At 38.2% G+C, this 14,319-nt stretch overlaps 1 protein-coding gene across 5 annotated transcripts in view; it reads right to left on the bottom strand.

Moving 5' to 3' along the window:
- Positions 1–14,319, bottom strand: part of LRBA (LPS responsive beige-like anchor protein) — an 834,672-nt gene that overhangs the window by 523,197 nt on the left and 297,156 nt on the right. For all 5 annotated transcript variants that reach the window (XM_035022918.1, XM_035022919.1, XM_035022917.1 and 2 more), the window contains one exon: positions 1,185–1,263. In XM_035022918.1, the coding sequence (XP_034878809.1) occupies positions 1,185–1,263 (79 nt within the window). The remainder of the gene's footprint in view (positions 1–1,184; positions 1,264–14,319) is intronic.

The following is a 14,319-nucleotide window of genomic DNA, read 5'->3' as shown; positions in this document are numbered from 1 at the left end:
AGAAAAAAATTTGTCTATTAATAAACCATCAACACCTTCAGTTCAAGAATTATGTTTTCATTTCTAAGTTCTCAGCTGCAGCATACACCATAGACTCCATAAATATTTATAAACTGAATTAGTTTATATTCTTTTTTCATTGGCATCTTTATCTCTAAGAATTTTTTTCTAAAGCAATCTGAACAACTTTTCATTTGAAATTAGTATACTTTACTGGCACATTTATAATGATCTCAATTTACATATTAATATGTCTTTGTGACTATATGCACATATACTCATACATGTATGTATACACACATAAACACATATACAAACACACAAAAATATATATTTAATGAGTTAAAATAAACAAGCTCCCTGCATTTCAGGAAATTCAGAGGTATCCACAGCTTTAGTTCCTAACTTATAAATGAAACATATATACAAACAGCCACTACTTACCTATTTATTCACATAAGGAGTACTTCATAAAACCAACAAGAGTTGCTACTGAAACCGTCAACTGTTAAGCTGATGGAAATTTCTTCTGCCAAATAGCATCTCGTCCTAGATACTACCCTGAATACTATTCCTCTCTACTTATAGAGATTCACCTCTGGATAGTATCACAACTACAAGATTACACTTACAGCACTCTAGTGTCTATATTTGTAGAGTGCTATGGATTTTCCAGTTGTGGAAGGAGGATCAAGAACTCTGATCACGAAGGCTTTAGTGGTAGAAAATATTCACAGCATTCCAACTTAGAATTTGAAATGCATATTCCCAATTTAAAAAGGTTAATGACAGTAAAAATCTACCTACTATTCAGTTTCACTGTGGCTTTGGTTGACTGCCTTTAACTTATTTCAGCATTTTTGTAGAAAACGAACAATGAATTCTAAATTTCCAGTTTATAATCATATGAAACCTAAGTCATAAGTTACTACCTGTGTAATTAAATATTTGTTTTGCATGCAGCACTTACTAATCACAATAGCCACTTCTCATAAACCTTTTACATCTCATAATCTTTAAAAAGGAACTTCTAAAATAGTCAAGCCTCTAAATGTCACTTATGTTTTTAAAAAAAGAAATAGACAAAAGAAAGTTAAAAAAAGAAAAAAAGAACTGTAGCTAGACAGTTTAAAGAGTCATCAAAAGGAATAAATCACAAATATCCAAGTTAATAGCTTTAATACCTCATATTTGAAACTTGGTCTTGTGGAACTGAGCCAACTGTTGGCACCGAGGGCAATTTTGCATTAGATGATCTACCACCTATAAAAGAAAATAACCATTTACAGGAATTTTCTGTTTTTAGATAAAGGTTCAAACAAAGAAGCTATCTTTATACCATGTCAACAAAAAACATTACAATGCATTTTTAAATGTCCATTATAATTTGGATAACATTAAAATCTATCAATTAACGAGGTCTTTCTTTAATCATTTAACATGTTTGATTATTACACCAAGTTTGATTTTTACACCAAGTAACCTATGATCCATCAGCTGCAGTGGATACAGAAAACTAAATTCTGACTCCCTAAATTGGAGTCATGAATGCTTCTATCCAACAAGTGGCGACAGAGATTTACAAATAGAAACTTTTTAAAATTGAAGCAAAAAGCCTAAACAGCTAATTCCAAATTTAGCCTCAAGCACATAAACCTCCACTTCCATAAAAACTGACCTTATTCGGTCACTTATGCTATAGCCTGACTGCTTCTGAGTCTAACCTAACAAACATAACCCAGTAAATACCTGAGAAACCTTTCTTAAATGATTCAAAAAGAAGTTATACTTCCTCATTTGTATCCTCAATGTAATTAGAACATAACCTGTTGGTTTATTTGTCACACTGTATTTCAATTGATTTTTTAAATATCCTTCTTCCTACTATACTCATCTACTAGACCTCATCTTTTTCAAACATCTCTCTCTAAGCCTAGAGAAGTTGACAAAAGAAGGTCCTCAATTTATGTTAATTTTAAGCTGAAATTATTCCCTTAATCATTCCCATCTCCCATATTTTACAGGTCAATCTTCCCACCTGGAATATACTTCTCTATTTCCTACTTTTTTATGTCCATCTCTCTGTTCAAACTACTGTGTAAAATTAATTTCTACCATGTGATCTTATTTTACTCTCCAATGAATACTTCCAGATACCCTTAAATACTCTTGTATATTTTGTTGAATGGCCAGTTCATCCTCTTATATTACAAAATGTTCAAACTCTTTTATCCTACACAAGAATTATCATCTTTGTTTTCAACAAATAACTGTTTACTTGGCAAAAGAAAAATAATCACCAGAAAAGTAACTCTGGAAGAGTAAAACAACAGATAGGCACAAAAACAACCTACATTATGACAAGTCTTGAAAGAGTGAATCTAGAAGACTAATTTGTAGGATAATTTACTGAGGCTTAAGGAGTTCTAAAAGCTCAAGAAAGAAAAGGGAGGGGAGGAGCAAGATGGCGGAGGGGTAGGAGACCTAAATTTCGTCTGGTCCCAGGAATTCAGCTAGATAGGGATTAAACCATTCTGAACACCTACGAACTTAAAAGAAGATCAAAGAAAAGAATAGCAGCAACTCTCTGAACAGAAAAGCGACCACTTTCTGGAAGGTAGGACGTGCGGAGAAGTGAATCCGAGGCAATATTTGGGAAGACAGATGGCAGGGGAGAGGGCCTCCGTTGGCCGCTTCTGGCAAGTGACAGAGCCGCAGAGCCCAAAATCGGAACTTTTAGAAGTTGGCTCCACTGAGGGACGTCGTTCCAGTGGCTAAGCGGGGGGTGGAAACCTCGCTGGACAGTGTGGTCTCAGGACCCTCAGGGTCACAGAAAGACCAGGGGTGCCTGAGGGCGGCAGAGCTCCCAGGTATCGGAGTGGGGAAGCCGGATGCAGAGACGGAGCCAAGGAGTGAGCTCTCAGCTCGGGGTTGCCATAAACCGTGATCCGCAGCACAGTCAGGCCACTGCTCCTCCAGCACGGACCCAACAAGCGACAGATCGGGGAGACTCCCCTTCCTCCCCCGGGAGAAGCGGTGCGACAAGCACCACAGGGATCTGCTGGGTTTGGAGACTCCACACGGGGTAGTGAGCCAGAGAAAGAAACACTGGGTCACAGGCCGGGTGAGCGCGGAGTGCAGCCAGAGACTGGGGAGACGGGAGTGACTGCTTTTCCCTGGGGGCGCACTGAGGAGTAGGGCCCCAAGGTCTCGGCTCCTCCGGGGAACGGACTGGGAGGCCGCCATTTTCACTCTCGTCCTCCAAAGCTATATGGAAAGCTTGCAGGGAACAAAAGCTCCGGAGAGCAAACTCGAGAAGATTACATAGCCCAGTCAGGCAAGGGCAAGGCAATTCCACCTCTGGCAAAGACATTTGGGAACCATGGCAAAAGGCCCTTCCCCCAGAAGATCAGCAAGAATAGCCAGCCAAGACCAAGTTTACTGATCAGTGAGAATGGCAGAACTCCAGCACTAGGGGAATACTGCAAATAGAATTCATGGCTTTTTTACCATGATTCCTTAGTCTTTCAAAGTTAATTTTATAAATTTTTTTTTTAATTTTTCTTTTTCCCTTCTTCAACCAACATCTTATCGATCCCCTTTTTAAAAATCTTTTTTATTTTTCATTTCTAAAGTCATATTCTATCCCTTCATAGTAGTTAAGCTTATTTTTATATATATTATATGTATATTATATTATATATAAAATATATATAATATTATATATATGTATAATATATACATATATGTTGTTTTCTCTTTAAAATTTTGGGATACACTTTCTTCTAACATACCAAAATATACCCTAAATCTCTAGTGTATGGCTTTGTTCTGGTCTCCTGCCTGATCACATTCTTTTTTTTTTTTTTTAAATCCTCTTCTTTATTCAACCAACTTCTAATCTTATCAATTCCTTTTATAAAATCTTTTATAATTTTCTTCTTTACAGTCATATTCCATCCCTTCCTTGTATTTACCTTTATTTTTCTACATATAAAAGCTTTTCTGTCTTTAAAATTTTGGGAGGCACTTTCTTCTAACAGACCAAAATATGCCCAAAATCTAGTGTGTGGCACTGATCTCTGCACCAGCCTGATCAAATTTGATCATATTCTCTTTTTTGTTTGCTTTATCTTTTTCTTTTTCTTTTTTTTTTTCTTTCTTTCCCTTTCTTTTCCCCCGGTTTCAGGTCTCTTCTGATTTGGTTAGTGTGTATTTTTCTGGGGTCTTTGTTGCCCTGTTAGCATTTTGTTCTCTAATTCATCTATTCTCCTCTGGAAAAAATGACAAGACAGAAAAAATCACCTCAAAAGAAAGAACAAGAGGCAGTACCGACTGCAAGGGACCTAATCAATATGGAATTTAGTAAGTTGTCAGAATGACGATTTTAAAGATACTAGCTGGGCTTGAAAAGAGCATGGAGATATTAAAGAAACCCTTTCTGGAGAAATAAAAGAACTAAAATCTTATCAAGTCGAAATCAAAAAGGCTATTAATGAGGTGCAATCAAAAATGGAGGCTCTAACTGCTAGGATAAATGGGGCAGAAGAGAGAATTAGTGATATAGAAGACCAAATGATGGAAAATAAAGAAGCTGAGAAAAAGAGAGATAATCAACTACTGGATCAGAGGGCAGAATTCGAGAGATAAGTGATACCGTAAGACAAAACAATATTAGAATAATTAGGATCCTAGAAGAAAAAGAAAGAGAGAGAGGGGCAGAAAGTATATTGGAGCAAATTATGGCAGAGAACTTCCCTAATTTGGGGGAAAGAAACAGGCATCAAAATCCAGGGGGAACAGAAAACCCCCCTCAAAATCAATAAAAATAAGTCAACACCCTGACATCTAACAGTAAAACTTCGAGTCTCAGAGACAAAGAGAAAATCCTGAAAGTGGCTCGGGAGAAGAGATCTGTAACCTACAATGATAGAAACATTAGACTGGCAACAGACCTATCCACAGAGACCTGGCAGGCCACCTATCCACAGAGACCTGGCAGGCCAGAAACGACTGGCAGGATATATTCAGAGCAATAAATGAGAAAAATATGCAGCCAAGAATATATATCCACCTAGGCTGTCACTGAAAATAGAAGGAGAGATAAAAAGCTTCCAGGAAAGGGCGCCTGGGTGGCTCAGTCATTAAGCGTCTGCCTTCGGCTCAGGTCATGATCACAGGGTCCTGGGATCAAGCCCTGCATCAGGCTCCCTGCTCAGTGGGGAGTCTGCTTCTCCCTCTCCAACTCCCCCTGCTTGTGTTCCCTCTCTCGCCGTCTCTCTCTGTTAGATAAATGAATAAAATCTTTAAAAAAAAAAAACTTCCAGGACAAACACTAAAGGAATTTGCAAACACAAAACCAGCCCTACAAGAAATATTGAAAGGGGTCCTCTAAGCAAAGAGAGAGCCTAAAAGCAACATAGACCAGAAAGGAACACAGACAATATACAGTAACAGTCACCTCACAGGCAATACAATGGCACTAAATTCATATCTTTCAATAGTTACCCTGAATGGAAATGGGCTAAATGCCCCAATAAAAAGACACAGCATATCAGATTGGATTAAAAAAGAAGACCCATCAATATGCTGTTTGCAAGAGACTGATTTTAGACCCAAAGGCACCCCCAGATTGAAAGTGAGCGGGGGGAAACCATTTACCATGCTAATGGACACCAAAAGAAAGCTGAGGTGGCAATCCTTATTATCAGACAAATTAGATTTTAAACCAAAGACTATAATAAGAGATGAGGAAGGACACTATATCCTACTTAAAGGGTCTATCCGACAAGAAGATCTAACAGTTGTAAATATGTATGCCCCTAACATGGGAGCAGCCAATTATATAAGCCAATTAATTAAAAGCAAAGACACACATTGACAACAATACAATTAATAGTGGAGGACTTTAACACCCCCTCACTGAAATGGACAGAACATCTAAGCAAAAGATCAACAAGGAAATAGACTTTAAATGACACACTGGACCAAATGGACTTCACAGATCTATTCAGAACACTCCATCCCAAAGCAAAAGAATATACATTCTTCTCTAGTGCCCATGGAACATTCTCCAGAAGAGATCACAACCTAGGTCACAAATGAGGTCTCAAACGATACCAAAAGATTGGGATCATTCCTTGCATATTTTCAGACCACAATGCTTTGAAACTAGAACTCAATCACAAGAGAAAGTCGGAAGGAACTCAAACACATGGAGGCTAAAGAGCATCCTACTAAAGAATGAATGGGTCAACCAGGAAATTAAATAAGAATTAAAAAAATTCATGGAAGCCAATGAAAATGAAAACACAACTGTTCAAAATCTTTGAGATGCAGCAAAGGCAGTCCTAAGAGGAAAGTATATAGCAATACAAGCCTTTCTCAAGAAACAAGAAAGGTCTCAAAGACACAACCTAACCCTACGCCTAAAGGAGCTGGAGAAAGAGCAACAAATAAAGCCTAAACCCAGCAGGAGAAGAGAAATAATAAAGATCAGGGCAGAAATCAATGAAATAGACACCAAAAGAACAGTAGAACAGATCAACGAAACTAGGAGCTGGTTCTTTGAAGGAATTAACAAAATTGATAAACCCCTGGCCAGACTTATCAAAAAGAAAAGAGAAAGGACCCAAATCAACAAAATCATGCATGAAAGAGTAGAGATCACAACCAACACCAAAGAAATACAAACAATTATAAGAACATATTATGAGCAACTCTATGCCAGCAAATTAGATAACCTGGAAGAAATGGATGCATTCCTAGAGATGTATCAACTACTAAAACTGAACCAGGAAGAAATAGAAAACCTGAACAGACCTATCACCACTAAGGAAATTGAAGTAGTCATCAAAAATCTCCCACCAAACAAAAGCCCTGGGCCAGATGGCTTCCCAGGGAATTCTACCAAACATTTAAAGAAGAATTAATACCTATTCTTCTGAAACTGTTCCAAAAAATAGAAATGGAAGGAAAGCTTCCAAACTCGTTTTATGAGGCCACCATTACCTTGATCCCAAAACCAGACAAAGACCCCATCAAAAAGGAGAATTACAGACCAATACCTTGATGAACATGGATGCAAAAATTCTCACCAAAATACTAGCCAATAGGATCCAACAGTACATTAAAAGGATTATTCACCACGACCAAGTGGGATTTATCCCTGGGCTGCAAGGTTAGTTCAACATCCGTAAATCAATCAATGTGATACAATACATTAAGAAAAGAAAGAACAAGAACCATAGGATCCTCTCAATAGATGCAGAAAAAGCATTGGACAGAGTACAGCATCCTTTCCTGATCAAAACTCTTCAGACTATAGGCATAGAGAGTACATACCTCAATATCATAAAAGCCATGTATGAAAAACCCACAGCGAGTATCATTCTCAATGGGGAAGAACTGAGAGCTTTCCCCCTAAGGTCAGAAACACAGCAGGGATGTCCACTATCACCACTGCTATTCAACATAGTACTAGAAGTCCTAGCCATAGTCATCAGACAACAAAAAGAAATAAAAGGCATCCAAATTGGCAAAGAAGAAGTCAAACTCTCACTCTTTGCAGATGATATGATCCTTTATGTGGAAAACCCAAAAGACTCCACCCCAAAACTGCTAGAACTCATACAGGAATTCAGTAAAGTGGCAGGATATAAAATCAATGCACAGAAATCCATGGCATTCCTATACATCAACAACAAGACAGAAGAAAGAGAAATTAAGGAGTCGATCCCATTTACAATTGGATCCAAAACCGTAAGATACCTAGGAATAAATCTATCCAAAGAGGCAAAGGATCTGTACACAGAAAACTATAAAATACTCATGAAAGAAATTAAGGAAGACACAAAGAAATGGAAAAACGTTCCATGCTCATGGATTGGAAGAACCAATATTGTGAAGATGTCAATGCTACCTAGAGCAATCTACACATTCAATGCAATCCCTATCAAAATACCATCAACTTTTTCAAAGAAATGGAACAAATAATCGTAAAATTTGTATGGAACCAGAAAAGACCCTGAATAGCCAGAGGAATGTTGAAAAAGAAAAGTAAAGCTGGCGGCATCACAATTCCAGACTTCCAGCTCTATTACAAAACTGTCATCATCCAGACAGTATGGTACTGGCAGAAAAACAGACACATAGATCAATGGAACAGAATAGAGAGCCCAGAAATGGACCCTCAACTCTGTGGTCAACTAATCTTCGACAAAGCAGGAAAGAATGTCCAATGGAAAAAAGACAGTCTCTTGAACAAATGGTGTTGGGTAAACTGGACAGCCACATGCAGGAGAATGAAACCAGACCATTTCCTTATACCACACACAAAAATAGACTCCAAATGTTGAAAGACCTAAATGTGAGACAGGAGTCCATCAAAATCCTAAAGGAGAACACAGGCAGCATCCTCTTCGACCTTAGCTGCAGCAATTTCTTCCTAGAAACATCGCCAAAGGCAAGGGAATCAAGGACAAAAATGAACTACTGCAACTTCATCAAGATAAAAAACTTTTGCACAACAAAAGAAACGGTAAACAAAACCAAAAGACAACCAACAGAATGGGAGAAGATATTTGCAAATGACCTATCAGATAAAGGGCTAGTATCCAAAATCTATAAAGAACTTATCAAACTCAACACCCAAAGAACAAATGATCCAATCAAGAAATGGGCAGAAGACATGAACAGACATTTTCCCAAAGAAGACATCCAAAGGGCCAACAGACACATGAAAAAGTGCTCAACATTGCTCGGCATCAGGGAAATCCAAATCAAAACCTCAATGAGATACCACCTCACACCAGTCAGAATGGCTAAAATTAACAAGTCAGGAAACGACAGATGTTGGCGGGGATGTGGAGAAAGGGGAATCCTCCTACACTGTTGGTAGGAATGCAAGCTGGTGTAGCCACTCTGGAAAACAGTATGGAGGTTCCTCAAAAAGTTGAAAATAGAGCTACCATACAACCCAGCAACTGCACTACTGGGTATTTACCCCAAAGATACAAATGCAGTGATCCAAAGGGGTACGTGCAGCGCCCCGATGTTTATAGCAGCAATGTCCACAATAGCCAAACTATGGAAAGAGCCAAGATGTCCATCGACAGATGGAACATTATGCAGCCATCAAAAGGATTGAACATATGGAACATATACAATGGAACATTATGCAGCCATCAAAAGGATTGAAATCTTGCCATTTGCAACAACGTGGATGGAACTGGAGGGTATTATGCTGAGCAAAATAAGTCAATCAGAGAAAGACATGTATCATATGATCTCACTGATAGGAGGAATACTTAATCTCAGGAAACAAACTGAGGGTTTCTGGAGTGGTGCGGGGTGGGAGGGATGGGGTGGCTGGATGATAGACTTTGGGGAGGGTATGTGCTATGGTGAGCGCTGTGAATTGTGTAAGACTGTTGAATCACAGACCTGTACCTCTGAAACAATTAATACGTTATATGTAAAAAAAAAAAAAAAAAAAGACAAAGATAGCAGGAAGGGAAAAATGAAGGGGGGAATCGGAGGCGGAGATGAACCATGAGAGACTATGGACTCTGAGAAACAAACTGAGGGTTCTAGTGGGGAGGGTCTGGGGGAATGGGTTAGCCTGGTGATGGGTATTAAAGAGGGCATGTACTAAATGGAGCACTGGGTGTTATACACAAACAATGAATCATGGAACACTACATCAAAAACTAATGATGTAATGTATGGTGATTAACATAATAAAAAAAAAGAAAGGGGAAAAATAAAGTTCCTGTTGAAGAATTAAGATATATGGGATAGAACATCATTCAATTTAAGCTAGGAGTAGGACCTAAGGAAACAGAACAGCCATTTGCTTTTTCTAAGGCCAATATTAGGAAGAAAAAGAATAAACACATACAGTGTCAAGTGTCCCTCTATGACACAGGGACTGTAAGAGTCACTGGAATCCAACTGCAATGATATCCTTAGAACCTGGAGACTATAGGTATAAGAGACATGCACATCTTGCTTGCAGCTGTAATTCAGTAAGTAAACTTTCAGTTTCTGAAAGCAGTATCTTAAATGGGTGCCAAATACAGACTGAAATCCCATCACAATTCTATAGAGGAGCAGTCCAAAAAAGACAGGAAACATACTGAAGCAAATGAAACATAGAATATGCAAAGCTGATACAGAAGAGAAGAGTGGCTCAAAAGAGATCCTGGAATATATGCACTATCAGAGGTCTGATGTTTTGGATCTGTTCTCAAAACTTCAGGCATAGATAGGTATGCTGGAAGCACCTAAAAGGACACAAGTGGTGTGGACAGAAAGATAAAGGAGAGATAAAAGAAGAAATGCCCATCTAGCATACATAAAGAAAGAAGCTAGAAACAGTTGAGAAGGTAGAAAAGCAGCCTCTGACATCAGGAGCTGGCCTGGTAATACTGATTAGGCCTAGTGTTGTTAGGAGCTGGCTTAGAACCCACAACTAGGTCTTAGTGTTCTCTTGTTGAATATAACAATTTCATAAAACATCAACATCAGAGAAAGCCATGCTGTGATCATGCTGAATCAACACAAAACAATACCACCATGTAATCATGTCCCAACAGACAAAAACATGAACTCCATCTAAATAACAAAGATGGTCAAACATCCTAAATCCTAGTATGAATGACTGACTTCATACAAATTACAGCTTTAGGTTTCCATGCTTCTAGATGAGATTTATTAGGATATCTCATCATAGAATTACCCATTCTTCCTAACAGTATCCAATTCAGAAGGAAGCCCCACTTCCTTAACCCCTCCCTAAAATCACCTAATACAAGCTCAAACCCTCTAATAAATCATTTCTAACATTTTCCCCACTGTGTGCATTCTCCTCACTAAACTAACTTATTCAGCCAAAGGTTTATTCCTGGCGGTCTTTGGTTAGAGCACATTGATAGAGACTTTAGATGAAGTCAGGCAGAGAAAGACAAAATCATCAGATTATTTTAAATGAACCAGAATTAAAGAAATCTCTAAGTAAGAATTCTTTTCCAAAACAACCTGTTTCATCAGGATAAAATGCACATTTTTCCACATGGTAGCATTTCTCAAATCAACACATTTTATAATCAAAGGCATCTGAACAATTGTAGTCAGCCATAGTTGACACCTAACTGTAAGAGGAAGCAGTGGATAAAATCAAGAAAGCAACAGATTCAAATCCGAGATATGGTAAAAGACTAAGTAAGGAAGAACTGTTTAACTGTTTAAAATCTTTATCTTGGCAGGCTACAACCTCAAGATCACATAAACTAGACGCCTAGAGGAAAAACAGTTGTATAATTTCAACATACTGTGTAAGTATAATGATTTACTTGTAGTGAAGATGAACCTCTAAGCTCCATTCCAAAAGTGTAAGCCACAGAAGATCATCTCCATCACCCCCCTCACTACAAAAGGACACCAAATGTGGCAGTAAATTTAACTGGGCTTAAAAGCATAGAGTTCTTTTTATTTTTTTTAAGGGGGGGGTGTTTGGGGGAGGGGTAGAGGGAAAGGGAGAGAGAGAATCCCAAGCAGGTTCCATGCCCAGCACAGACCCCTGACACAGGGCTCAGTCTCACTACCCTGAGATCATGACCTGAGTGGAAATCAAGAGTTATATACTTAACCGACTGAGCCACCCAGGTGCCCCAAGGTTTTCTTATTCTTAATTTGCATGGTTACCCTAAAAGAAACCAGATTCCTGAGTGAACATCGAGGACTGAAACAAGCATGCAGCTTTATTCACTCATTTATTTATTGAATATTATCTTTTGAGAACAAATAGAAGAGTAGGTATTGTTCTGGATGCTTGGGATATATCAGTTCTTGTATAAACAAAAAGTTCAGCCCTTGTAGGGGAAGACAGACAATAAATAATAAACATAATAAATAAGTTGGAAGCTAGAAGGTGGTTGTGCTATGGGAAATAGTAGAGAAGACTGAGGGGAAATGGAAGCATGGGGTGGGGGTTAGTGAAAGCTGGTTGCATCTTTAGGTATGGTGGTCAAGGTGAGACTTAGGGAAGGTGACCTATGAGCAAAAGTCTGAAGGCAGGGAAAGAGTTAGCCAAGAAGAGAATCTGTATCTGAGAATCTGTAATCTTGCGTTACAAGTAAAACCAGTTGTTTTCCCATTATGACTACAATATAAAAATACTGTGCTTTAAAGAGCAAAAGGTCCCTCTTTTCCAAACCTTAAGCTAGTCAGGCCTCAAGCCATTAGCTTAAATAAATAGATCAAGGAAAGCATTTGCATCAGGATGGGGGCTACACTGACCAGGAGCAAAGTATAGGAGCTCAAACAATGTGAGGAGTGCATTTAAGTATAAAAGAAAACTAAAAAGAACTTTAAGTTAATGATTTGAAATTAAGCATTTGTGTGAATTCATGGTTTCATTAAATACAGGTAATATATAAAAGTATATATAAAATATATACCCTCGGGCGCCTGGGTGGCTCAGTTGGTTAAGCTACTGCCTTTGGCTCAGGTCATGATCCTGGAGTCCCGGGATCGAGTCCCGCATCGGGCTCCCTGCTCAGCAGGGAGTCTGCTTCTTCCTCTGACCCTTCCCCCTCTCATGCTCTCTCTCATTCTCTCTCTCAAATAAATAAATAAAATCTTTAAAAAAAAAAAAAAAGAAAAGAAATATATACCCTCATTCAAATACATATCCATATATAGTTCCTAGTTCTGTCCACCGAGAGGACTTGGGAGCAACAATACCCTAACACCTCATGTCCAAATCTTTCTTCTAAATACTATTCTTCACTAAGAGAGAGAAATGACCAATTCAAGATCTATTGGAGGAAAGTACACATGAGCTTGAAACATCTAGTTGTATTTTTTAGAAATCTAGCAAAAACACAGAAGCCAGCTCGAAGGGACTACCACTAACCAAACTGGAGACATTTTGAGCATAAAAATAAATAATAACTAACTACAACCCATCCAATAAAACAGGAAGCCAAAAAGGCCATACTGATATGATAAATTAACAATCTGAGGAACAGGATATTTAAACAATTTCAAAGTACCATCCCACAAAACACTTATTAATTACAAAAGGGAAAGAGTAAGTTTACCATATAGAAAACTGGCAGTTAGATGTTAATCAAATAATGCAAGTGCTCATCAATACTGTGACAAGTCAAAACTGTGCACCATATGATGAGCACTGGGTGATTATGGAAGTGTTAAATCACTGTATTGTACACCTGAAACTAATATGACCTGTATGTTAACTATACTGGAATTAAAATAAAGACAAAATTGTGCACCAGGTGATTAGATTCTTTTCTTCTCCACCTGTTCCATAATATTCCTACCAAAGAAGTATATCATAATCTGCCTCTAATCATGAGGATCCAGGGACATTCACTTGAGTCATTCCTAGTTCTTTACCATAATAAACAGTGCTTTGTATTTGCTTACATAAATTTATGTGCACTCCTTGATTTTTTTTAAAGTAGGCTCCATGCCCCAGTATGGAGCCCAATGAGGAGCTTGAACTCACGACCCTGAGATCAAGATCTGAGCTGAATCAAGAGTTGGATATTTAACCGACTGAGCCACCCAGGCGCCCCACTCCTTGATTTTTTGAGGTAACTTCCTAGACGTCAATAAACACACACTTTAAATATGGATACATATTGCCAAATTGCTCTGAAAAAAGAATAAACAATTTACACTTCCTTGACTACTAGTAAAATTGAATGAATTTTCCCACTTTACTAGAAATAAAACAGGTAACATAAATAACTACTACTCTGACCTTTTGAGCATTTTTGTAGGAATCTTTATCTTCATAATTTGTAATTATTATATATAGTGACATTTACCTTTTATCACTCATTACAAATACTTAAGTGTGTTGTAATTATTGCCATGCAGAATTCTAAAACGCCCCCCCTTTTAAATCATTTTACCAGTATGACTTAGAAAAGAGAAATACCACCAGATTTTTAACACAGTTTTTAGGATGTTTAAATTAAAAAATGTAAAGCACCTAAGACAGGGGCGCTTGGGTGGCTCAGTTGGTTAAGCGACTGCTTTCGGCTCAGGTCATAGATCCCAGGGTCCTGGCATCAAGCCCCACGTCAGGCTCCTTGCTCAGCAGGAGAGTCTGCTTCTCCCTCTCCCTCTGCAGCTCCCCCTACCTGTGCTCTCCTGCTCTCTCTGTCAAATAAATAAAATCCCTAAAAAAATAAAAAATGAAGCATCTAAGATAAAGTAGATTCTCTAATGTTGCTTTCCCACATTTCTGCGAAGCACTACAGAAGTCTAGAGCTCTTCTAA

Source organism: Mirounga leonina, unplaced genomic scaffold, assembly GCF_011800145.1.
Source record: "Mirounga leonina isolate KUSES-001 unplaced genomic scaffold, KU_Mleo_1.0 Mir_176, whole genome shotgun sequence".
Taxonomy (NCBI): Eukaryota; Metazoa; Chordata; class Mammalia; order Carnivora; family Phocidae; genus Mirounga; species Mirounga leonina.
The sequence above is the reverse complement of the archived record's forward strand: the minus strand, read 5'-3'. Positions and strand labels throughout refer to the sequence as shown.